Consider the following 27,634-nt stretch of genomic DNA (forward strand, 5'->3'; position numbering starts at 1 on the left):
GGTCATTAGGTTACTAGGGTGCTATTGACTATAAACTGGTATTTCATTGTCCATGTTTTGCAATCTTTGTTCCAAGCTGCCAACTCAGCTGTTCAGATTAAAAGCAGCAACTCTCCAGGATCAGAAACCAAATGGAGCTTCCTGTTTCTCCCTCAGTTTTTCGACAAAGCGGCGGAGAACGTGAAGGAGAACGTTGGAGATGAGATCCCCACAGAGCAGCTCGTCCGGGAAGCGTACCGCAGTGCTCTGGAGCATGTGAGGCTTACAGGCCTAACTAGTCCTGGCTCATTAGTCCCAGCTTACTAGTCTCGACTAACTAGCCATAACAAACTAGTCCCGGCTAACTAGTCACAGGTAACAAGTCACGGTTAACAAGTCATGGCTAACTAGCCATGGATAACTCGTCACAGTTAACTAGTCAAGACTAACTTGCCACAGCTAACTAGCCACGGCTAACTATTATTGGCTAATTACTCATGGCTAACTAGTTACAGTTATCTAGCCATGGTTAACTAGTCAAGCCTAACTAGCCACAGCTATCTAGTAACCAGCTACCCAACCGCCCCACCCCAGGCCAAGCAGATGTTTCCTGAAGTGAAGCCGCGACCCGCTCCAGACGCTAACGCTAAGGTAGCTAACACTCCTCCCTCTGTCCCTCTCCTCCCCCCTCTTTTCTCTCTCCTCCTCCTCCTCCCTCTCTTCCTCTCCTCCTCCTCCCTCTGTCCCTCTCCTGCCCCCTCTTTTCTCTCCTCCTCCTCCTCCCTCTGTCCCTCTTCTCCTCCCTCTTTTCCTCTTTTCCTTCCTCCTCCCTTTTTCCCTCTCCTCCTCCCTCTCTTCCTCTCCTCCTCCTCCCTCTGTCCCTCTCCTGCCCCCTCTTTTCTCTCTCCTCCTCCTCCTCCCTCTCTTCCTCTCCTCCTCCTCCCTCTGTCCCTCTCCTGCCCCCTCTTTTCTCTCCTCCTCCTCCTCCCTCTGTCCCTCTTCTCCTCCCTCTTTTCCTCTTTTCCTTCCTCCTCCCTTTTTCCCTCTCCTCCTCCCTCTCTTCCTCTCCTCCTCCTCCCTCTGTCCCTCTCCTGCCCCCTCTTTTCTCTCTCCTCCTCCTCCTCCCTCTTTTCCTCTCCTCCTCCTTCCTCTGTCCCTCTCCTCCCCCCTCTTTTCTCTCTCCTCCTCCTCCTCCTTCTTTTCCTCTCCTCCTCCTCCCTCTGTCCCTCTCCTGCCCCCTCTTTTCTCTCTCCTCCTCCTCCTCCCTCTTTTCCTCTGCTCCTCCTTCCTCTGTTCCTTTCCTACTCCTCCCTCTGTTTCTCTCCCTCTCCTGCTCCGTCTGTTCCTCTTCTCTTGCTCCCTCTGTTCCTCTCCTCCTCATTCCTCTGTTCCTCCTCATTCCTCTGTTCCTCTCCTCCTCATTCCTCTGTTCCTCCTCTCCTCATCCCTCTGTTCCTCCTCTCCTGCTCCCTCTGTTCTTCTCCTCATCCCTTTTCCCTCCTCCCTCTCCTCCTCCTCATCCCTCTTTTCCTTTCCCTCTCCTCCTCCCTCTGTTCCCCGTCTCCTCCTCCCCCTGTTCCTCTTCTCCTGCTCTCTTTGTTCCTTCTCCCCTCATCCCTCTGTTCCCTCCTCCCTGTCCTCCTCCCTCTTTTCCTCTTCTCTTCCTCTGTTCCTCCTCTCCTCCCTCTGTTCCTCTTCTCCTCCTCCCTCTGTTTCTCTTATCCTGCTCTCTCTGTTCCTCACCTTAAACCTCAACCCTCTCCTCCTCCCTCTGTTCCTTCTCTCCTCATCCCTCTGTTCCTTCTCTCCTCCTCCCTCTGTTCCTTCTCTCCTCCTCCCTCTGTTCCTCCTCTCCTCCCTCTGTTCCTCTTCTCCTCCTCCCTCTGTTTCTCTTATCCTGCTCTCTCTGTTCTTCACCTTAAACCTCAACCCTCTCCTCCTCCCTCTGTTCCTTCTCTCCTCATCCCTCTGTTCCTTCTCTCCTCCTCCCTCTGTTCCTTCTCTCCTCCTCCCTCTGTTCCTCCTCTCCTCATCCCTCTGTTCCATCGTTCCAGAGGTCCAGACAGAACGAGGAGGACTCCAGTCGAGGGAGCCCCATCCTCAAGAAGGTACCTTAGATCCTTTGACCCTTGACCTTTAGCGCTGCTACCATGTTCACCTCTTACGTGTTTGTGTGTGTTGCAGAGGAAGGGCCGACCCTGTGCCCCATCAGGCTCCGATCGACCTTTGACCTTTGCAGGGTGAGCGTAACCAGCTGTTTACGATATATGTTTAAGTAGTTTACTATATATTCTATATATGTAGTGACTATATATACTATATATGTACTTTACTATATGTACTATATACAGTATGTAGTTTACTGTATATACTATATATGTAGTTTCCTATATATACTATATATGTAGTTTACTATATACACTATATTTGTAGTTTCCTATATATACTATATAAGTCGTTAACTATGTATACTATATATGTGACCCACCACAGCAAAAGCCGCCATCTCACGCATTTCTAAAATGGCCAGGAGCAGCCACCTAAGTTGAAAAAACCTTTCTTGAAGGAAAATGCGACTTTTCCAAATTCGTGTTCCTTTGTGGGTTATTTTATCTCTCAACGTATTTTCAAAACCGAGTTTGATTTATAAATAGTATAAAAATGTTAAACCGTGGAGTTAAATATTCCTGTTAGATGACATGGGGAAACACAGTTCCCTTACTGAGACGCAGAACAGTGCTGAACAACGCAGATTGATGGTTTCCTTTAAAGCGAGCGTCCAGGTGATGATCATTCATCCATATTCCATGTGATGTCAAGTCACAATATGAAACCGTTTTGATAGAGTTCAACCTTTAAATTGTACTACTTTTACACACACACGGAGACATCATTGTGGAGTGGGCGTGTACAAACGTCAACGTCACTTACGTAAACAAGGCGAGGCTCCGGTTTCACTTGTCTGTGAAAATGTTCTTCTCTGTATCGTTATGGATTACGTGAAGCGGGTGGAGGAAGCTCTGAATCATATCTCAGACCTTGATTCAAGATTCAAGATTCAAGAGGTTTATTCGTCACATACATATACATACTTTCATACATTTATGCAGTGAAATGTAATGCAACGCACCCGGTGATAACACACAATATGTCCTAGGAAAATTTTCTTTCTAATGGCTCAATGAGGACCCCTGGAGAGGTCAGCATTGACAGTTCTAATGGCTTGCAGGAAAAAACTCCGTCTCAGTCTCTCTGTTCTCGCTGTGTGACTGCTGAGGCGCTTGCCTGACCACAGCAGCTGAAACAGTCCGTTGTGTCCCCCCCTCCATCTGTAGCTCCACGGTCTCTCTGTACGCTCGTTTAGCGTCCTTCACCGCCCTCCACAGATTGTAAGACGCCACTTTGTAATTGTCCATATTTCTGGATCCAAGACTGTCGTTGTAAGCGGCTGTACGCGCATTCAGAGCGCAGCGGATGGATTTATCAACCCACGGTTTCTGGTTTGGAAATATCCGAACTTTCACCGTGGGAATGATGCTATCTGCTAGCGTAGTCACAAAACATACTGCCACCTCCGTAAACTCGCTGACGTCACTTGAACTTGTTTGGAACATGTCCCAGTCTACATCAGTCAGAGCGTCCTGAAGCGCAGCCTCTGATTGGTCCGTCCACCGCTTCACTTCCCTCGTCACCACCAGTTCTCGCGCGATCAGAGGCCTGTAAACGGGAACCAGCGAGATCGTGGCGTGGTCAGATTTCCCAAAAGCAGGGAGCGAGACGGTCTTGTATCCGTTCTTGTACGGTGTGTAATAATGGTCCAGAGTTCTGTCTCCCCTGGTGGCACACGTGATGTGTTTTGGTGGAAATTTAGCAGAACTTTTTTAAGGTTCGCCCTGTTAAAGTCCCCAGTCACCACCACAGCCGCGTCGGGATGTTTGTTTTTAAATCCGCACAACACATCGTACAGGTCCCACAGTGCTGTGTCGGTATCTGCTTGCGGTGGGATATAAACGGCGGTGATGATGACCGTGCTAAATTCCCGGGGGAGATAAAATGGACGGCATAGGATGGTCAGCTGTTCCAGGTTCGGCGAGCAGGAGTGGGAAAGAAACTTTGTGTTGTTGGCGTTACACCAGCGGTTGTTTACCATGAGGCAGACGCCTTCACCTTTGGATTTCCACGACTCCCCCGTTCTGTCGCCGCGGAACACGGAGAAGGCCTCGGCTGGACGTATGGCTTCATCCGGCACCAGTGGGTTCAACTATGTTTCCATCAGACAGAGGACGCAACGGTTCCTCGTGTCTCGCTGGAATTGAATCCTCGCTCGAAGTTCATCCATCTTGTTCTCCAGGAACTGGAATTAAGCAAGAAGGATGCTTGGCAGAGGTGGACGGTAAGGTTGCGTCCTCTGACCTCGTTTACCTCGGTGCTTCCTCCGTGGGCCCGCTCGTGGAACAGCGGCTCCATTTTTGTTGTTGTTGTTGAGCGTCTTCCCGCGTAGGATTTCTGCCAGCCACTCTGCTTCCACGGATAAAAAGTCCCAGAGTTGTTCGTTTAGGGAAATGTTGTCGTATGAGGTAACTGCCGATGCTTTTTTTGCGTACATTATGATAAAAACTGAAAAAAATACTAAAATGTGCAAAAGTCAACCGGAGCGCCGGCGCAGGCGACTGCAGGGGGCGGCACCACAATCGCCTAATCTTAACCTTAATCTGACCAGTGCAATAGATCCAAGTCAGTGTTAGCAGCACGTACTGGACTTCATTTTCCGCGATGATAGTCAGTTCTCCGACAGTGACGCAGAGAACGTCAACGTCGCTGAACCTGATATTACTCCGGACTTGGAGAACATTTCAAACAGAGACCGATGATTCCGTTACAATGGAAGAAGTTGATGACGTGATGAAGTCTGTTGAGGTTGGTGAGAGATTTTCAGATTTTCTAAGACTCATATTATTGATAGACTCTAAATTTTGTTGTGTTGTCCGTACTTTTAAAACTCCAAAATAATTCCACTTTTATAAAATATGTATATTCTTACTGTTGAATAAAAGTTTTTTTTAAAAGTAGTATGTTAAGTAGCCATGAGGCTTTATTTGTCCGCCAACCCCATTTGCATTCTTGGAGGTGAATGAAGCTGGTGTGAGTAAAACTTTGGAGGCAATTATCTCAGAAACACGGTTTGCCACACCTTTGTCATTAACAAGTCATATCTTTAAAAATATTTGCTTGATTTGCACAAGTGACACCTTGTTTGGAAGCTCTGGAAAAAAAGTCGGAAGCCGCTAAATGACCCTAAAGTACGCGGTGGGTCACATATGTTGTTTACTATATATACTATATATGTAGTTTACTTTATATACTATATATTTAGTTTACGATATATACAATAGATGTAGTTTACTATATATAATTTATACTTTGTTAACAATATATATACGATATATGTAGTTTACTATATATATACTATATGTCATTTACTATATAGTATATTACTATATATTTAGTTTGATGTATTGTATGTACTATATATGTACTTTAATATATGAACTATATACAGTATGTAGTTTACTGTATATACTATAAATGTAGTTTACTATATATGTTTATATGTAGTTTGCTATATATACTATATATGTATTTTACTATACTGTATATACAACAATTTTTATTTATATTATATTTTAATAATGTAATAACAGTGTCATGATATTAATGTAATAACAGGAAATGACAGGGAATTTGGATAAAAAAATATTCACATGATCTAAGAGAAAGTTAAATGGCTGAAGACGTCTGGATTAAGGTCAATATTGAGTCAGTAGATCAATATCTTTATTGTCATTGTGCAAGCACAACAACATTGCAATTGCATCAACCTGAAATGGTGCATTTGTATTCACTTCACACATATTTACAAAGAATTAATAGACACGAATGAGATTATAAAGTATAAATACAATTAGCAATAAAATACAACTAACAACAAGGATGGAAAAAAGCATCAGCCGCAAAAGTAGAGTCAAGGTGTGGTGACAGAGAGGGAGCGATGTGTGTTGAATGAATTGTGTGTTGAATTATGTGTATTGTGTGTTGAATGATCTGTGTGTTGAATGATGTGTATTGTGTGTTGAATGATCTGTGTGTTGAATGATGTGTGTGTTGTTTGTTGAATGATGTGTGTGTTGTATGTTGAATGATGTGTGTGTGTGTGTTGAATGATGTGTGTGTTGTATGTTGAATGATGTGTGTGTGTGTGTTGAATGATGTGTGTGTTGTTTGTTGAATGATGTGTGTGTTGTATGTTGAATGATGTGTGTGTGTGTGTTGAATGATGTGTGTGTTGTTTGTTGAATGATGTGTGTGTTGTATGTTGAATGATGTGTGTGTGTGTGTTGAATGATGTGTGTGTTGTATGTTGAATGATGTGTGTGTGTGTGTTGAATGGTTTTTGTTGGGTATGTGTTGAGTGTGTGTTGGATGTGTGTTGGCTTGGCATTATAGGAGTGACGATTCTTATTGAAATGAGCGTTTAATTGGAGCTTGGAAATCACCAGCTGGTCTGGGTTCTCGCTGTATTGGTTGTGGTGCTGTTTATCACACTGTGGTTATATTGAGCTCAGTCGACAAACATCCTCTGTGTTCAGGGCAGTGAATGAGCTGCGACCACACCCGGTGGCTGCTTCTGGACTGTGCCTTGCCTTATCGTTTCTGGCGTTATCATATCATGTGTGAAAATGTAGCTGCATGTGTAAATAGTGGAAGTCAGTTGCGGTGCCAGGAAAGTTATCCCAGTAATTTACCGGGAACTATGTGTAAATATGGCTCGACAATGGCATCGCCATTTAAATCGGGAAATGGAATCTTGACCTTAAAATTAAAGTAAAATGGAATTGAGCCCGATTTGGCAGTTGGGCGTGCAGAGTGCATGGAGGAGTGGGCTCCGCCCTGCGGGGCGTGGTGATCTGGGTGATGGTGCAGGATGTGTCCTTGCCCAGTCTGACAGTCTGGGGGCAGTTGATGAAGACATCTAGTATCCAGTTGCATATGGAGGGAGTCAGTCCTCGTGGGTGGAGTTTGTCAACCAGCTGGGTGGGTGTGATGGTGTTAGAGCATCCTGTCTTTCCAGATGAGCGATCAGCTGGGCGGGGTCTTGGATGTGGTGAGGGTGAGCCTCATCGTCATGGGGACAGGTTACCACAGGATTTTTGGGAACGGGCACAATGGTGGTGGATTTGAGACATGCAGGGATTATGCATAAGTACACCATCAGACCCGGCTGCTTTCCTGGTGTGGGTGGTGCACCTCGTGGAGTGCCTCCGCCAGGTGGGCAGTGTGGGCTCGTCTATGCTGTGTGTTATTTTAACTTTCATTTATTGAAGCTTCATGTTCTGTTCCCAGTTCCAAACCCAAAACCTCAGAGCCCATCAGGAGAGAAGGACCCAAGGTGAGATAAATATCTATAAACTATCCTATATAACCTGTAATATACAAGCTATCATATATAACCTGTAATATAGAATCTATGATATATAACCTTTAAGACAGAATCTATGATATATAACCTGCAATATAAAATCTATGAGAGATATATATATATATATATATATATATATATATATATATATATATATATATATATATATATATATCCTGTAATATATGATCTGATAGATAAACTATAATGTATAATCTATTATATATAAAACCTCTAATATATAATGTATGATATATAACCTTCAATATATAATCTATGATATATAACCTGTAATATATAAACTATAATACAAAATCTACGACATATATCCTGTAATATTTAATGTATGATATGGAAACTATAATAATCTATGATATATAACCTGTAATATATAATCTATGATGTTTAAATGATAATATATAATCTATAATATATGATCTGTAATATATAAACTATAATATATAATCTGATATTTAAACTATAATGTATGATGTATAAACTACAATATATAATGTATGATGTATAAACTCTAATATATAATCTGATATATAACCTTTCATATATAATCTATGATAAATTACCCGTAATATATAAACTATAATACAAAATCTATGAGATATATATCCCTTAATATATAATGTATGACATATAACCTTCAATATATAATGTATGATATATAACCTTCAATATATAACTTATTATATATAACCTTCAATATATAACGTATGAGCTATAAACTATAATATATAATGTATGATATATAACCTTCAATATATAATGTATGATATATAACCTTTAATATATAACGTATGATATATAACCTTCAATATATAATGTATGCGCTATAAACTATAATATATAACGTATGATATATAACCTTCAATATATAACGTATGAGCTAGAAACTATAATATATAACGTATGATATATAGCCTTCAATATATAACGTATGATATATAACCTTTAATATATAACAAATGATATATTCAAGATTCAAGATTTTTTTATTTGTCACATACATATACATACTTTCATACATATATGCAGTGAAATGTAATGCAACGCACCCGGTGATAACACACAATATGTCCTAGGAAAAAAAATAAATAAAAGTAAAAAATTCCTTTCTAATAGACCGACTTACTGACTCCAAAAACGTAATACAGTAAGTTGAATACTTATAGAATAAGATAAAAATATATAGAATAAAATACAATAAAAATAAAATGGAATAGATAGAAGGAATATGGCTATGTATGTACAGATATGTGCATTTAAAGTGGCATGTGAGTTAAAGTGGCATGTGAATGTGAATAGTGTGAGGTAGTGTTTGGGATAATACAGCACAGTATACAACAGTACGGCGCAGCAATACGGCATCACGAACAACCCTGAACAGTGACACAGTATGCGGTACAGTATGCTACATACAGTACAGTAGGTAGTGGAGCCTAGTGCATGGCTCAGTTAGGACCCCTGGTGAGGTCAGCGTTGACAGTTCTAATGGCTTGAGGGAAGAAACTCCGTCTCAGTCTCTCTGTTCTCGCTGTGTGACTGCGGAGGCGCTTGCCTGACCGCAGCAGCTGGAACAGTCCGTTGTTGGGGTGATGAGGATCCTTCATGATCCTGCAGCTCTGCTGCTACACCTCCTGGTGTATAACTCCTGCAAGGGGGGGAGGGTAGTTCCAGTGGTACGTTCAGCTGAACGCACCACCCTCTGCAGGGCCCGCCTGTCCTGGGCAGTACAGTTCAATATATAACGTATGAGCTATAAACTATAATATATAACGTATGATATATAACCTTCAACATATAATGTATAATATATAACCTTCAATATATAACGTATGATATATAACCTTCAATGTATAATGTATGATATATAACCTTCAACATATAATGTATAATATATAACCTTCAATATATAACGTATGATATATAACCTTCAATGTATAATGTATGATATATAACCTTCAACATATAATGTATAATATATAACCTTCAATATATAACGTATGATATATAACCTTCAATATATAACGTATGATATATAACCTTCAATATATAATGTATGATATATAACCTTCAATGTATAATGTATGATATATAACCTTCAATATATAACGTATGATATATAACCTTCAATATATAATGTATGATATATAACCTTCAATGTATAATGTATGATATATAACCTTCAATGTATAATGTATGATATATAACCTTCAATTTATAATGTATGATATATAACCTTCAATGTATAATGTATGATATATAACCTTCAATTTATAATGTATGATATATAACCTTCAATGTATAATGTATGATCTATAAACTATAATATATAATGTATGATATATAACCTTCAATGTATAATGTATGATATATAACCTTCAATGTATAATGTATGATCTATAAACTATAATATATAATGTATGATATATAACCTTTAATATATAACGTATGATATATAACCTTCAATGTATAATGTATGATCTATAAACTATAATATATAATGTATGATATATAACCTTCAATATATAATGTATGATATATAACCTTCAATGTATAATGTATGATATATAACCTTCAATTTATAATGTATGATATATAACCTTCAATTTATAATGTATGATCTATAAACTATAATATATAATGTATGATATATAACCTTCAATATATAATGTATGATATATAACCTTCAATATATAATGTATGATATATAACCTTCAATATATAACGTATGATATATAACCTTCAATATATAATGTATGATATATAACCTTCAATATATAACGTATGATATATAACCTTCAATGTATAATGTATGATATATAACCTTCAATTTATAATGTATGATCTATAAACTATAATATATAATGTATGATATATAACCTTCAATATATAATGTATGATATATAACCTTCAATATATAACGTATGATATATAACCTTCAATATATAATGTATGATATATAACCTTCAATATATAACGTATGATATATAACCTTCAATATATAACGTATGATATATAACCTTCAATATATAATGTATGAGCTATAAACTATAATATATATAACGTATGATATATAACCTTCAATATATAATGTATGATATATAACCTTCAATTTATAATGTATAATATATAACCTTCAATATATAACGTATGATATATAACCTTCAATGTATAATGTATGATCTATAAACTATAATATATAACGTATGATATATAACCTTTAATGTATAATGTATGATATATAACCTTCAATATATAACGTATGATATATAACCTTTAATGTATAATGTATGATCTATAAACTATAATATATAATGTATGATATATAACCTTCAATTTATAATGTATGATCTATAAACTATAATATATAATGTATGATATATAACCTTCAATATATAACGTATGATATATAACCTTCAATATATAATGTATGATATATAACCTTCAATATATAATGTATGATATATAACCTTCAATATATAATGTATGATATATAACCTTCAATATATAACGTATGATATATAACCTTCAATGTATAATGTATGATATATAACCTTCAACATATAATGTATAATATATAACCTTCAATATATAACGTATGATATATAACCTTCAATGTATAATGTATGATATATAACCTTCAACATATAATGTATAATATATAACCTTCAATATATAACGTATGATATATAACCTTCAATATATAACGTATGATATATAACCTTCAATATATAATGTATGATATATAACCTTCAATGTATAATGTATGATATATAACCTTCAATATATAACGTATGATATATAACCTTCAATGTATAATGTATGATATATAACCTTCAATTTATAATGTATGATATATAACCTTCAATGTATAATGTATGATATATAACCTTCAATTTATAATGTATGATATATAACCTTCAATGTATAATGTATGATCTATAAACTATAATATATAATGTATGATATATAACCTTCAATGTATAATGTATGATATATAACCTTCAATGTATAATGTATGATCTATAAACTATAATATATAATGTATGATATATAACCTTTAATATATAACGTATGATATATAACCTTCAATGTATAATGTATGATCTATAAACTATAATATATAATGTATGATATATAACCTTCAATATATAATGTATGATATATAACCTTCAATGTATAATGTATGATATATAACCTTCAATTTATAATGTATGATATATAACCTTCAATTTATAATGTATGATCTATAAACTATAATATATAATGTATGATATATAACCTTCAATATATAATGTATGATATATAACCTTCAATATATAACGTATGATATATAACCTTCAATATATAATGTATGATATATAACCTTCAATATATAACGTATGATATATAACCTTCAATGTATAATGTATGATATATAACCTTCAATTTATAATGTATGATCTATAAACTATAATATATAATGTATGATATATAACCTTCAATATATAATGTATGATATATAACCTTCAATATATAACGTATGATATATAACCTTCAATATATAATGTATGATATATAACCTTCAATATATAACGTATGATATATAACCTTCAATATATAACGTATGATATATAACCTTCAATATATAATGTATGAGCTATAAACTATAATATATATAACGTATGATATATAACCTTCAATATATAATGTATGATATATAACCTTCAATTTATAATGTATAATATATAACCTTCAATATATAACGTATGATATATAACCTTCAATGTATAATGTATGATCTATAAACTATAATATATAACGTATGATATATAACCTTTAATGTATAATGTATGATATATAACCTTCAATATATAACGTATGATATATAACCTTTAATGTATAATGTATGATCTATAAACTATAATATATAATGTATGATATATAACCTTCAATTTATAATGTATGATCTATAAACTATAATATATAATGTATGATATATAACCTTCAATTTATAATGTATAAAATATAACCTTCAATATATAACGTATGATATATAACCTTTAATGTATAATGTATGATCTATAAACTATAATATATAATGTATGATATATAACCTTCAATATATAATGTATGATATATAACCTTCAATATATAACGTATGATATATAACCTTTAATGTATAATGTATGATCTATAAACTATAATATATAATGTATGATATATAACCTTCAATATATAACGTATGATATATAACCTTTAATGTATAATGTATGATCTATAAACTATAATATATAATGTATGATATATAACCTTCAATTTATAATGTATGATCTATAAACTATAATATATAATGTATGATATATAACCTTCAATTTATAATGTATAAAATATAACCTTCAATATATAACGTATGATATATAACCTTTAATGTATAATGTATGATCTATAAACTATAATATATAATGTATGATATATAACCTTCAATATATAATGTATGATATATAACCTTCAATATATAACGTATGATATATAACCTTTAATGTATAATGTATGATCTATAAACTATAATATATAATGTATGATATATAACCTTCAATATATAATGTATGATATATAACCTTCAATATATAATGTATGATATATAACCTTCAATATATAACGTATGATATATAACCTTCAATTTATAACGTATGATATATAACCTTCAATATATAATGTATGAGCTATAAACTATAATATATATAACGTATGATATATAACCTTCAATTTATAACGTATGATATATAACCTTTAATATATAACGTATGATCTGTGCCATGTGGTTCCAGTGGGACCCGGAGCGTCTGACGGAGCAGAGCACCTTCGTCCTCGGATCCAGAGCAAACAAGTCAGTAACACTGTCAATCACTTCCTGTATCCTGCTGTGAAACAGGAAGTTATGCGTTTCCAGTGTCGTGTCTCGTGGTCATGATGACGTGATGTTGCCGTCATGGTGATGTGATGTTGCCGTCATGGTGATGTGATGTTGCCGTCATGGTGATGTGATGTTGCCATCATGGTGATGTGATGTTGCCGTCATGGTGATGTGATGTTGCCGTCATGGTGATGTGATGTTGCCATCATGGTGATGTGATGTTGCCGTCATGGTGATGTGATGTTGCCGTCATGGTGATGTGATGTTGCCGTCATGGTGATGTGATGTTGTGGTCATGGTGATGTCATCATGGTGATGTTGTCGTCATGGTGATGCGGTCGTCATGGTGACGTCCTGTCATCATGGTGATGTTGTCATCATGGTGATGTGATGTTGCCGTCATGGTGATGTGATGTTGTGGTCATGGTGATGTCATCATGGTGATGTTGTCGTCATGGTGATGCGGTCGTCATGGTGACGTCCTGTCATCATGGTGATGTTGTCGTCATGGTGACGTCCTGTCATCATGGTGATGTTGTCATCATGGTGATGTGATGTTGCCGTCATGGTGATGTCATCATGGTGATGTTGTCGTCATGGGGATGCGGTCGTCATGGTGACGTCCTGTCATCATGGTGATGTGATGTTGTCGTCATGGTGATGGGATGTTGTCATGGTGATGTTGTCTTTCAGAGCGCTGGGAATGGGAGGAACCAGAGGAAGAATCTACATCAAACACACTGATCTGTTCAAGGTGAACCTGCCACGCCTCTTTTTTATTATTATTATTATTATTATTATTATGATGATGATGATGGTCTGGAAGGGTGTGGAACAGAAGAAGCGCTGCAGCCACGGACACAGTTGAGGTGTCGTTAGAAGCCGGATGTCGCTGACGCCTCGTGGTTCATCTTCGATTCAAACATACGGAGCAGGAAGTAGTGACAAACAGGAAGTAGCACAATGTTGCTGCATCACCCACACACCAAGGTTGTCAACAAAATGAACCAGATTTAGAACCTCCTTACCACCTTAACTTACCACCTTACCTCCTTACCTCCTTACCACCTTAACTTACCACCTTACCTCCTTACCACCTTAACTTACCACCTTACCTCCTTACCTCCTTACCACCTTAACTTACCACCTTACCTCCTTACCTCCTTACCACCTTAACTTACCACCTTACCTCCTTACCTCCATACCTTACCTCCTTACCACCTTAACTTACCACCTTACCTCCTTACCTCCATACCTTACCTCCTTACCACCTTAACTTACCACCTTACCTCCTTACCTCCTTACCACCTTAACTTACCACCTTACCTCCTTACCTCCTTACCACCTTAACTTACCACCTTACCTCCTTACCTCCTTACCACCTTAACTTACCTCCTTACCTCCATACCTTACCTCCTTACCACCTTAACTTACCACCTTACCTCCTTACCACCTTAACTTACCACCTTACCTCCTTACCTCCTTACCACCTTAACTTACCACCTTACCTCCTTACCTCCTTACCACCTTAACTTACCACCTTAACTTACCACCTTACCTCCTTACCACCTTAACTTACCACCTTACCTCCTTACCTCCTTACCACCTTAACTTACCACCTTACCTCCTTACCTCCTTACCACCTTAACTTACCACCTTACCTCCTTACCTCCTTACCACCTTAACTTACCACCTTACCTCCTTACCTCCTTACCACCTTAACTTACCACCTTACCTCCTTACCACCTTAACTTACCTCCATACCTTACCTCCTTACCACCTTAACTTACCACCTTACCTCCTTACCTCCTTACCACCTTAACTTACCACCTTACCTCCTTACCTCCTTACCACCTTAACTTACCACCTTACCTCCTTACCTCCATACCTTACCTCCTTACCACCTTAACTTACCACCTTACCTCCTTACCTCCATACCTTACCTCCTTACCACCTTAACTTACCACCTTACCTCCGTACCTCCTTACCACCTTAACTTACCACCTTACCTCCTTACCTCCTTACCACCTTAACTTACCACCTTACCTCCTTACCACCTTAACTTACCACCTTACCTCCTTACCTCCTTACCACCTTAACTTACCACCTTACCTCCTTACCTCCATACCTTACCTCCTTACCACCTTAACTTACCACCTTACCTCCTTACCTCCTTACCACCTTAACTTACCACCTTACCTCCTTACCTCCATACCTTACCTCCTTACCACCTTAACTTACCACCTTACCTCCTTACCTCCTTACCACCTTAACTTACCACCTTACCTCCTTACCTCCTTACCACCTTAACTTACCACCTTACCTCCTTACCTCCATACCTTACCTCCTTACCACCTTAACTTACCACCTTACCTCCTTACCTCCATACCTTACCTCCTTACCACCTTAACTTACCACCTTACCTCCTTACCTCCATACCTTACCTCCTTACCACCTTAACTTACCACCTTACCTCCTTACCTCCATACCTTACCTCCTTACCACCTTAACTTACCACCTTACCTCCTTACCTCCTTACCTTACCTCCTTACCACCTTAACTTACCACCTTACCTCCTTACCTCCATACCTTACCTCCTTACCACCTTAACTTACCACCTTACCTCCTTACCTCCTTACCTTACCTCCTTACCACCTTAACTTACCACCTTACCTCCTTACCTCCTTACCTTACCTCCTTACCACCTTAACTTACCACCTTACCTCCTTACCACCTTAACTTACCACCTTACCTCCTTACCTTACCTCCTTACCACCTTAACTTACCACATTACCTCCTTACCTTACCTCCTTACCTTACCACCTTACCTCATTACCTTACCTCCTTAACTTACCTCCTTACCTTACCTCCTAAACTTACCACCTTACCTCGTTTCCTTACCTCCTTACCTTACCTCCTTACCTTACCACCTTACCTCCTTACCTTACCTCCTTAACTCCTTACCATACCACCTTACCTCCTTACCATACCTCCTTACCACCTTAACTCCTTACCTTAGCACCTTAACTCCTTACCTTACCACCTTACCTCCTTACCTTACCACCTTACCTCCTTAACTTACCACCTTAACTAACCACCTTACCTCCTTACCTTACCTCCTTACTTTACCTCCTTACCTTACCTCCTTACCATACCTCCTTAACTTACCACCTTACCTCCTTCCCTTACCTCCTTACCTTACCTCCTTACCTTCCCTCCTTATCTTACCTCTTGGCATAACCTTCTTACCTTACCTGCTGACATAACCTCCGTACCTTACCTCCTTACCTTAACTCCTGACATAACCTCCTTACCTTAACTTTCCACCTTACCTCCTTACCTTACCTGCATATCACCTTAACTCCTTACCACCTTACCTTATCACCTTACCTTATCTTCTAGTACGCTGCTGACACGCAGGACAAACACTGGTTGTCTGAGCGACAGCACATGAGAGCGACAGGAGGGAAGATGGTAAGACACATGTGGGCGGGGCCAAAGAGGGGCGGGTCTAATCCATGGTCATTGAAGTGCTGCTCTCCATGATCTCAGTGTGTGTGTGTGTGTGTGTGTGTGTGTGTCAGGCCTACCTGCTGATTGAAGACGACATCCAGGAGCTGTTCCGCTCTGAGGAGTACAAGTAGGTTTTTAAAAACTGATCACTAATCAATAACTGTTGGAATTATATATTTAACTCCCATCATGCTTTGCTCCCCGCAGAGACTCTCCGGAGCTGAAGATGGACGAGCTGAAGCCCTTCAGCGTCCCCTCCTGGATGGTGGACAAGATGAGGAGAGCCATGGAGGCCCAGAGGTCAGAGGTCAACCAACCAGCCGCCAACCGACCCTGAGGTCCTGTGATCCAGCAGCCAATCAGGAGACTTGACTTTTTTGACTTTTATTTGGGTTATGTTATTGATCAGAAAGTGCTTTTGTTGTTGAAAATACTGAAATAAAAGTTCCATGGTGGTTTTAAGGTTGTTTCTCAGTTAGCCTAGCATGTAGCACCCCCTGCTTGACTTGTCAATATTCTGTTTACGTCTTTATTTCACGTGCCCCGTGTTTTAACACTCTCTGTTGCTCCTTGACCTGATTGAGCAGGAAGTGTTTCATCAACACTTCCTGTTGCGGTCGCCGCGGAAACACACTGCGGTTCACACGCCAGCAGCGACAGGAGGAATATGATCAGATGTTTGTTGGACCTCAGTCGCACTTGAGGCATTGCCAAGGATTCTGTTCTAACACTCACCTTCAGGACACCACAGCCGCCCCTCCCTCATCCACCCCGTGTGTAACCTCAGGAGGTGGAGCGGGTATGATGGTGATTAGAGGGGTTGCTGGTTCGATCCCCAGCTCCACCTGGTAGCATGTTGATGTGCCCTTGGGCAAGACATTGAACCCTATCTGCTGCTGATCACTCAAAGTGGCACCTTGTGTAGTTCCCATGGAGATGAATGAAGTTCTTGTCCAGGAACTGCACTAGTACCTGGGATCATCTCCACCCGAGTCACGTTCTAGATCGTCACCCTTACACCACCCCGCTGAGGACTTCAGAGACTGGATTCAACTCAAAGCAGATTTATTCAAAGAAAGAAAAGTCACATTTTAAACACAAGTGAAGTTCCTGTTGCAGTTCTGTGACGGAGCAGGGATGGCGGTCAGAGGTCATCTTGGATTTCACTTTATGTTTTTGTCACTCGATCCCTTCCTGTTTGTCCTTGATGGCGACTCTGAAGCGCTCCTCCAGCAGGGACAGCTCACTGATCAGGTCCGTGATGGCGTTGGTGAACGCCTCCTAGAGGTCAGAGGTCAGAGGTCTGAGCCTGTACTCAAAGCACTGATGGTGTCTCACTAGCACCACCTCAGGGAGTTCCAGTGACTATTCATGATTTGAAACAACGTCCTGCTGTGACATCAACGTGGGAACATTTCAACGATGTGAGCAACCTTCAACGTCTCTTTAAACTGATTCAGTGGGAGAAGAACACCGGGTTTCAATGACCCCGCCATAGACCCGGTGAACAGGAACATCATAAGACAGGAATATCTGTTCCTACCTCCCCTAATGCATGCTGGGTAAGCTCTCCTAATGCATGCTGGGTAAGCTCTCCTAATGCATGCTGGGTAACCCCACCTGGGGACTGTAGTCTGGCGTGGTCTGCACACGGATCACGATCTTGTGTTCCAGAGGATGAGGAACCTTGTAGCCAGCGAACAGAACCTGGGGGTCCTTCAGCAGCTGCCTGCACAGAACACACAGTACACAGTACATACACAGAACACAATACATACACACAGTACACACACACAGTACACAGTACATACAAACAGTCTGAATTAACTAATAGATCAAGTAGGTATCCATTATCAACATATGCAAAGTACGTACTTTAAGTTAGTCCTAATATTTCGACTAAATTAATGACACTGTAGTTTATTTACATCTAGTGTAGTTTATTTACATCTACTGTGTAACATCTAGTGTAGTTTAGCATCTAGTGTAGTTAATTGTCATCTAGTTTATAAAATCTAGTGTAGTTTATTATTATTATTGAGTGTAGTTTATTTACATCTAGTGTATAACATATAGTGTAGTTTATTTACATCTAGTGTATAACATCTAGAGCAGTTAAACATCTAGTGTAATTAATTTCTATTTAGTGTATAACATCTAGTGTAGTTTATAACATCCAGTGTAGTTTATTGACATCTAGTGTATAACATCTAGTGTAGTTTATAACATCCAGTGTAGTTTATTTACATCTAGTGTATAACATCTAGTGTAGTTTATAACATCTAGTGTAGTTTATTTATGTCGTGGCACGGTGGCGCAGTGCATCGCACTGCTGCCTCACAGCAAGAAGGTCCTGGGTTCCATTCCCGCCTGGGGCGCTGTTGGCACCGTGCTCCGGTGGGTTATCTCCCAAACAGGAGCCTTTCTGTGTGGAGTTTGCATGTTCTCCCCGTGCTCACATGGGGTTTCCTCCACCTCACGTCAGTAAGGACCCCCACCAAAAACATGCACCATCATGGTCTGACCAGCGATGGACACTTATCACCTGGTCCCCGGGCGCGTCCACGTACGCTGCCCACTGCTCCTGCTGTGCCCCCAGAGGAAGGACAAGCCAGGATGGTTAAATGCAGAGGAAGCGTTTCACCGGCACCATCAAGCATGTGTGTGTGCAAGCATGTGTTGTAGTGTGGTGTGCATGCATGTGTTGTGGAGTGTCGTGTGATGATTAAAGACTGTTTCTTCTTCTTTCTCTTCTACATATATTGTATAACATCTAGTGTAGTTTATTTAAATCTAGTTCAGTTTATTTAAAGCTCGTTTATTTACATCTGGTTTATTTACATCGAGTTTATTTTATTTAAATCTAGTTTCGTTGATTTACATCTAGCAGAGGAACCAGGGGGAAGCAATCAGAACCAGTCTGGTTCCCTCCTCCTGGTTGCGGCCCCGGTCCGTACTCACGCCCGGATGGTGTTGCCCAGGGTGTGGTCCTCCTTGTTGAGGGTGAAGAGGCAGGCGTTGGGCACCTTGGTGTCCTTCAAGATGCTGATCTTCTTCTCGCCCTCGAACAGGAGGAACGACTCGAAAGCAGGAGGCGCGTTCATCTTGCAGCGGGACCAGGACTGAGTTTCCGGGGGTATCTTCGTCACTTCCGGGGTCTCCGCTCGACCAATCACGGCGCTGCGTTCTCGATGCGCGTTCTACCAAATATGCTGCGTTCCAGTGGAAATTTAAAATCAGTATTTCCGGTTTTAAGTCACCTAAGATACATGTTTAATTGTGTTGAGGAAAACAACATGGCCGCTGCAGCGAACGTGTTTGTTTGGCCGCTGTGGATTCTACAAGAAACTCGCCCGTAGTTTAGTTCCGAGTGTGTTCTATGTTCTATGAGTAGGAACTATGTTCACCGGTACGATGTGTGCCGCCATGCGGCCGTGGTGGCAGCTCTTTAATCTTGATCTGACCTGATATTCTCACTTGGAATCCGAATCAAACCGTTGTTCCTTTGCTCTTTTTTCGCAGCAGGTTGTCGGGAAATGTGTTTTTCCGAGTTCCCAATTCCCTTGAACGCAGCAGCGGTGTCCCAGTTTGTGCTTTGTCTTTGACACCGTTCGCGGATTGGCTGTGCGCGCGCACATGCCTCCAGCTGATTGGTCGAGCGCGTCTTGAGGCCGCCCATTTGTGCGGGGGGGCGGGGCCTCCGGCAGTTTGAATCTCCGCAGTTTGAAGCTGAAGCTGCGACTTGAACAGAACTAAAGGTGCGTCCCGCGATTTATCACTTTATCAGCTCTTATCTGTCCAACCCGACCGCCTCCGACGGCCTGCGACGGCCTCCGACGGCCTCCGACGGCCTCCGACGGCCTCCGACGGCCTCCGACGGGTTTGTGTTCAGTCGAACTGGTTTCAACTGGATCCGCGGCATCGGGCGGACTAGCTAGCAGCTAGCAGCTAGCAGCTAGCTAGCTCTCCTGTTTAACCCTTTATTACTTCGCTGGATTTCAAGTGGTTTAATGTGTTTGAGTGACGGGCTGCGCTCCCCACGCAGCATGGCTTCTTCCCAGAACACGGACCCCGCTGCCGCTCCGTCCAGCGCCGCCCTGAAGGCCAACGAGACCGGGGGCAGCGCGGCCCGGGGCTCGGTGTCCAAGAGGTGGGGAACCGACCTGGGGAGAGGGGCCTGGAAAGGCAGGGGACTGTTTGTTTATTTCTATCCAGCTAACATGAGATGGATTCAGGGGTTCAACTTGTGTATTAATATATATTTAGATGTATTATTGTATATGTATTGTTATATATGAATACCCTATATAGATAGATACATCTGATATCTGGAGAAATATATATATAAAGTTAAGCGGAGATAGAGTAAAGTTCAGTTAAAAACATGACCAGACTGAACTGGATTTCTGTGTTTTCTGTCTGCATACACTGATCAGCCACAATATTAAACCAGTGAAGGTGAAATGAATAACATTGATCATCTGGTTCCAATGGCGCCTGTCAAGGGGAGGGATATATTATTATATATACTGTTATATATTATTACTAACTAGAGATAGAGAGAGCGAGAGCGCAAGTGAAGAGTGAGTTGTTGAAGTTGATGTGTTGAAGCAGCGTAAGGATCTGAGCCACTTTGACAAGGAGCACATTGTGATGCTGGACGACTGGGTCAGAGCATCTCCAACACCACAGGTCTTGTGGCTGTTCCCGCTGTGCAGTGGTTACTACCAAAAGTGTTCAAGGAAGGACGAGCGCTGAACCGGCCACAGGGTCATGGGGCCCAAGGCTCATTGATGCACGTGAGGAGCCAGGTCTAGTCCGTCTGGTTCGATGCCACAGTAGAACTACTGCAGCACAGTGTTGAAACAGTGAACGGTGCTATGATAAAACACACAGTGTAGAACACACAGTGCATGGCAGCTTGCTGCGTATGGGAGCTCACAGTGTCCATGCTGACCCCTGTCCACCCCTGAAAGCACCTACAATGGACACGTGAGCGTGTGACACTCTGGACAATGTTGTGTTGGGAAACCTTGGGTCCTGGCGTTCATGTGGATGTGACTTTAACACGTAGCACCTACATAAACATTATTGCGTACAAAGCTGTTACGGCAGCACGGGGGGAACCTACACGGTATTAAGCAGCTGTGTGTGTGTGTGTAAGCCAGTGTGATGGTGGTTCTCTAAGCTGTTCTCTTCCCTCCCCAGGCTGCAGCAGGAGCTGATGACTCTGATGGTAAGACACCAGAAGATGCAATAGGGAAAGAATGAAAATGGAACATGTCCGTATCTTGTTGTAATCCTTTTTTTAAAGTAGCAGCTCCTTTATCTTAATTATACCACAGTATCTGCTTCTGTCCAGATGTCGGGAGACAAAGGAATCTCCGCCTTTCCAGAGTCGGACAACCTCTTCAAGTGGATCGGGACCATAGACGGAGCGCAGGGAACGGTGATGACTCACTTTAACCAACTAACTTTTATTTTGGTTGGCTGTGACTTTGTATTCTGATTGGCTTCCCTGCTGGTGGTCCTGTGGTGGTCCAGGTGTACGAGGGTCTGCGGTACCGCCTCTCCCTGGAGTTCCCCAGCGGGTACCCTTACAAGGCCCCTCAGGTGCGCTTCCTCACCCCCTGCTTCCACCCCAACGTGGACGAGCAGGGCTTCATCTGCCTGGACATCCTGAAGGACAAGTGGTCAGCACTGTACGACGTGCGCTCCATCCTGCTGTCCATCCAGTCCCTGCTGGGAGGTAACCAGTCTCTAGCTAGTACCCAACCAGTCCTTCCAGTCCCTGCTGGGAGGTAACCAGTCTCTAGCTAGTACCCAACCAGTCCTTCCAGTCCCTGCTGGGAGGTAACCAGTCTCTAGCTAGTACCCAACCAGTCCTTCCAGTCCCTGCTGGGAGGTAACCAGTCTCTAGCTAGTACATAACCAGTCCTTCCAGTCCCTGCTGGGAGGTAACCAGTCTCTAGCTAGTACATAACCAGTCCTTCCAGTCCCTGCTGGGAGGTAACCAGTCTCTAGCTAGTACATAACCAGTCCTTCCAGTCCCTGCTGGGAGGTAACCAGTCGCTACTAGTTTTTATTAGTGTTGGGTGACTATTTTCATATTGCCAATCGTGGCTACTTGAGATCGCTGAGTAGCGGTCTAATTGCCGGGGAGGGGTTGCGTCACAGGACGCCAGTGAAATAGTCGTGGTCGTGGTGGTGGTTGTAGTAGTAGTGGTAGTGGTGGTGGTTCTAGTGGCGGTTGTTGTAGGAGTAGTGGTTGTAGTAGTAGTACTAGTAGTGGTGGTTGTAGTAGTGGTAGTTTTAGTACTGGTGGTTCTGGTGACAGTAGTTGTCGTAGTATTGGTGGTGGTGGTGGTTGTAGTAGTGGTGGTGGTGGTGGTGGTGGTGGTGGTGGTGGTGGTGGTGGTAGTAGTAGTAGTACTAATTGTGGTGGTAGTAGTAGTGCCGGCGGTTATCCGAGTAGTTGTGGTGGTGGTAGTTGTAGTGGTAGTATTACTAGTGGTGGTGATTGTAGAAATGGTGGTTGTAGTTGTGGTGGTGGTAGTAGTACTAGTGGTGGCGGTTGTAGTAGTGCTGGTGGTAGTACTAGTAGTGGTTATAGTTGTGGTGATTGTTGTAGCGGTTTTGGTGGTAGTACTAGTAGTGGTTGTAGTTGTGGTGGTTATAATAGTGGTGGTGGTGGTTGTTGTACTAGTAGTAGTGGTAGTTGTGGTGGTGGTGGTGGTGGTAGTTGTGGTGATTTTATTATATATATATTTGAATAAATATATTTAATGCACATGTTTTATTTTAGTATATATATTTCACATAAATATATCATGAAATAAGACAACAGCGTTTCCAGGAGATCAAGGTGTGATGGTGTCCACTGGGTTAAAGTTGCTACATGGAAACACACTCTGCATCTTACAGAGTATTTGCTGAGTTGTGGAGTTAGACACTGAACTGTTTGCCACCATCTTTGTGCTTCGTCTTGTGGATTTCTTGCTCAGGCCTGAATCATGTTTGGACGAACGTTAGCAACTCAATTGACATGTGATGAACAATAAAGTTGAATATAGGTTGATCCAGTTTGTTGCACGGTGTAGTAGAGCATCTCCCTCTCCTCCAGTGGTTCACTGTGTACAAGACAGAGTTCACCTTTCATCACAATGTCCAGTAATTCCACAGATGTGGCGATGAAAGTGAGAAATCACAGATGGAATGTCCTCTAGTGCACAGGTTCCCAACCACCGGCTTGCGGACGGTGCCGGGCCGCGGGGCTATTTGCAGCAGCATGAATCGGAGTAAATTAAATACATCTAGAGTTTTTATTTGCTTTGTTTGGAGCAGGTTTAAAATCATATTGTGTCGAGAGCGACGCAACAAGCTACAGCCAATAAGAGCAGACATGAGGTGAGGAGGGAGGAGTCGAGAAGCAGAGACGGACATGCACGGAGAAGCAGCCAGAAACACACAGCGTTCCTATTTTACTTTTCTGCTCTAGGTTTTTAATATATTCCTTATTAAAATTCTGCTTTTATTCCGTTTCTTTTTTTTTACAGTGATCAAGAATATAATAATAATAAATAAATAATCCTGTCCGGCGCATGGTATGGTGTCATTTCCGGTGTCACTTCTCCCGTGTGTTTTTGTGACAAAACGTAGTTTGTACCCGACAGACTGGTCTGGGATTCCATCTGGTGAAAGATCTTATGTGTGACCCCTGTGTGACTCCTGTCACCGATTAAGTCATGCAGTGTGAAACCACAACGACTGTAAGATTCCCAATCACAAGACAGAAATTCCTGTAGTGTGAACAATACAACGATCTGATCACTTTGAAAGTCCTGTAGTGTCCCATGGCTTTACCAGTCCCATCTACTGCTTACTAACTCCAAGAACACGTTCTGTGAGATCGCTTGTTCTTCAGTCTGACTGTGTTTGTCTCCAGAACCGAACAACGAGAGTCCACTCAACACGTCTGCAGCCAAGCTTTGGGACGACCAGCAAGGTAAGACAGTCTGAACACCTGTAGGGCTACAGTCTGAACACCTGTAGGGCTACAGTCTGAACACCTGTAGGGCTACAGTCGGTCTAAATCCTGTATCTTGTTGTTACAGCCTTTCGGGAACACCTCCACTCCACGTTCCAGAGCTGAAGCAGTCTTGGTCTGTGTTTTACTGTGTCTGTGACTGTGTCTGTACAGTATTTTTACGTTGTGTGAATAAAGTTGTTGTTTGTAGAGGAGTTCGCTGAGCGTCGGACAATTTCTTTGGGCCGTTGTGTTTCAGCCGAAGCCGCATATTTCAAGTTTTTCCTTTTGAAAAGATGGAACTGCAGAAATGAAGAAGTCCTCCATTTCGTATTTGAAAACTATAAAACTGAATGATCGGTGGTATAATTTGGGCTCATAAGACTGGGAAGCCTCTGTCATTAGAAGAGCCAAACCCCTCGTGGTCACGTTTCTGCCTTTTGGAGGACAAGCTTGGTGTCCTGGAACAAGCTGGAGGGCTCGGACATGGTCATCAGCGAGGAGCCTCCTGTAGCGATGACAGCTGACACACACCCAGCACCACAAGGAAGGCCAGTGCTCAGTTTGGCTCATCGGGTATTTAGTCGGTACTCTGATTACTTAACAACACACTTATTTACAGCACATTCTCCACACACGCTATGGGCAACAAATCAGATTGTGAAGGCGCGTTTTTTAAAGCCATCGATCGATCTACGATTGACTGATCAGTTTAATGTTGTATGTGTTGCTGTGCCTTCTTTACTTCCCATCTGAATAGAACAAGTCTCCAGAAACTGGGTGAAGATTAATCATGAATGAGTTTTCTGGAGTTTCTGTTTATTCAGGGTGGCTGGATTTCAAAGGCTGAGGTGGAACCTGGTAAAAAGGATGTTATTGTTGGTGATATTTATCGCTACAACCTGTAGACTGGGGGTGGATGACACTTAAAAATGGGAGAGGGGGAATTCTACTAATTCTAAGAGAAGCAGATTTCTTTCCAAATATATATTTGTTGTATTGAGTGTTCATTTTAAAGAATATGATCTGAATTGAGCGAGGGGATGAAATCCAGACTCTTGTATTCAGACTTGTCTGATAATTTTTCCATATTCCAGTAGGTTTAATAACTAAACATACATGAAAACAATGCACAAAAGAATTATGATCAGGTCAAATATAAATACTTTAAGACTTGCTAACCCTAGTTCATGGGATGATCTATATGAAAATAACATCACAATGTTATGAAAGTTGTTTGTTTTAGTTTAAATGAATGTTTTCCAGTTGGGAGTCATTCCAAGAAGGTTTACAGATGATTGACTGAAGCTGTAGAGGGAAAAAGAAAGACTCAAATCCTGCTCCTCTTCCCCCTGGCGTTTATGGATCCTGTAGAAATACATCTTAATGTATTTCTACAGGTATGTGTACAATGTACACACATACATTGTATGTGTGTATCTAATTCATTAGATCTGCAAAAAATGAAATATTCCATTGAGAAATTTATGTGGTGTTCAAAAGATGAAATAAAAAAATCAGCTGTTTCAAAGAGGAGAGACTTGACTTGTTCCCCAGAGCTGCCCTCAGTCTGTTGCCTGGTGAAAATCCATTTGACATAGCTCAAAAGCTTTTCTTTTTTTTTTTAAATTAATATTGATTCTGAATTAGCTAACATGTCGGCTTGCCATTGTGATCCATTGGATTTTATACCAATATACACTACTCACAAGACGTTTGGGATATTTGGCTTTCGGGTGAAATTTTGGAAAATGTAAAAAGTTGACGCTCCAGTGATATGATATAATGAAAGTAGAGCATTTAAGTAGAAGATACAATGGTGATTTCCTCATCTCAAACTATGTATTGAAACAAAAGCCAACAACAGTGGTGGGTTTACCACAACAACAAATGTCAACGTCTCAATAACTTGTTATGTGCCCTTGAGCATCAGCTACAGCTTGACAAGGACGTCTCAAGCTGTTCACAAGTCGACTTATTGTCTGCTGAGGCCTGGCCCCCCACTCTTCTTGAAGGGGCCCCTCAGGTCATTGAGGTTCTGGGGTACAGAGTTAGGAGCCTCTACACGGCCACTCAGCTGATCCCATAGGTTTTCTATGGGATTCAGGTCTGGAGAAAGTGCCGGCCACTCCATTTGAGGTGCCCCAGTCTCCAGCAGCCGTTCCCTAATGATGCCACCTCCATGAGCTGGAGCGTTGTCGTCCATGAAGATGAAATGAGGCCTGTGTTGTTCATGCAGGGGCACAATGGCTACTTGAATGATGATGTCATTCAGGTAGTATGGGCTTGTCACTGTACCATTCACAAGGTGTAGGGCAGTTCTGTATTGACCAGACACACCTGCCCACACTGTAACACCACCACCACCACAGGCTGGTCTGGTGACAGTGGCTGATGCGTAGCGCTCTCCTTGACGTCTCCATCATTTCTGCTCCACGTGAATCCACTTTCATCAGAGAACAGCTCTGAGGCCCCTGGTCCCTCGTCCAGCGTCAACGCTCCCTGGCCCCTGCAAGACCATGATGCCTGTGCCTGGTGGTGTGGTCAGGTGCCCTTGCAGGTGGTCTAGCACGCAGACCTCGCTGATGTAAACGGTTTTGAATGGTCTGACGTGACACTTGGTACCTCTCACCTCCCTTAAATGTGCCTGGAGTTGAGTGGCATCATCATGCGGTTCTGCAGGGAACTGTTCACAATGAAGCGCTCATCAGTGTGGGATGTGGCCAAA

General features: G+C 41.1%; 3 protein-coding genes across 7 annotated transcripts in view; 2 read left to right on the forward strand and 1 right to left on the reverse strand.

Moving 5' to 3' along the window:
- LOC307230911 (deoxynucleotidyltransferase terminal-interacting protein 1-like) overlaps nucleotides 1-17,342 on the forward strand; it is a 28,483-nt gene extending 11,141 nt beyond the window's left edge. For 2 of the 3 annotated variants that reach the window (XM_080001404.1, XM_080001403.1), the window contains 10 exons: nucleotides 157-255; nucleotides 574-630; nucleotides 2,034-2,087; nucleotides 2,164-2,219; nucleotides 7,381-7,426; nucleotides 13,282-13,340; nucleotides 14,061-14,121; nucleotides 16,770-16,841; nucleotides 16,952-17,007; nucleotides 17,088-17,342. In XM_080001404.1, the coding sequence (XP_079857530.1) occupies nucleotides 157-255; nucleotides 574-630; nucleotides 2,034-2,087; nucleotides 2,164-2,219; nucleotides 7,381-7,426; nucleotides 13,282-13,340; nucleotides 14,061-14,121; nucleotides 16,770-16,841; nucleotides 16,952-17,007; nucleotides 17,088-17,217 (690 nt within the window). In that variant the 3' untranslated portion in view covers nucleotides 17,218-17,342. The remainder of the gene's footprint in view (nucleotides 1-156; nucleotides 256-573; nucleotides 631-2,033; nucleotides 2,088-2,163; nucleotides 2,220-7,380; nucleotides 7,427-13,281; nucleotides 13,341-14,060; nucleotides 14,122-16,769; nucleotides 16,842-16,951; nucleotides 17,008-17,087) is intronic. The other variant, XM_080001405.1, reaches the window with a different exon arrangement.
- A 586-nt stretch (nucleotides 17,343-17,928) lies between these two features.
- On the reverse strand, nucleotides 17,929-20,032 carry polr2j (RNA polymerase II subunit J). Its single transcript, XM_080000941.1, has 3 exons — nucleotides 19,842-20,032; nucleotides 18,501-18,609; nucleotides 17,929-18,161 (listed from the first exon to the last, which is right to left on the reverse strand). The coding sequence occupies exons 1-3, from the start codon at nucleotides 19,982-19,984 to the stop codon at nucleotides 18,060-18,062; spliced, it is 354 nt and encodes a 117-aa protein (XP_079857067.1). The 5' UTR covers nucleotides 19,985-20,032; the 3' UTR covers nucleotides 17,929-18,059.
- A 535-nt stretch (nucleotides 20,033-20,567) lies between these two features.
- Nucleotides 20,568-25,121, forward strand: LOC307230955 (ubiquitin-conjugating enzyme E2 C-like). 3 transcript variants are annotated; one of them, XM_080001460.1, is made up of 7 exons: nucleotides 20,568-20,638; nucleotides 20,926-21,030; nucleotides 22,089-22,116; nucleotides 22,243-22,329; nucleotides 22,425-22,629; nucleotides 24,826-24,885; nucleotides 24,995-25,121. In XM_080001460.1, exons 2-7 carry the CDS (start codon nucleotides 20,927-20,929, stop codon nucleotides 25,030-25,032), a joined length of 522 nt encoding a protein of 173 aa, XP_079857586.1. In that variant the 5' UTR covers nucleotides 20,568-20,638; nucleotide 20,926; the 3' UTR covers nucleotides 25,033-25,121. The 3 variants fall into 3 exon arrangements, with proteins under 3 accessions (XP_079857586.1, XP_079857587.1, XP_079857585.1); XM_080001461.1 differs by having other exon boundaries at nucleotides 20,637-20,760; XM_080001459.1 differs by lacking the exon at nucleotides 20,568-20,638 and having other exon boundaries at nucleotides 20,794-21,030.
- Nucleotides 25,122-27,634: the final 2,513 nt, after the last annotated feature.

This window comes from Zeus faber (assembly GCF_960531495.2).
Source record: "Zeus faber genome assembly, chromosome: 5".
NCBI lineage: Eukaryota > Metazoa > Chordata > Actinopteri > Zeiformes > Zeidae > Zeus > Zeus faber.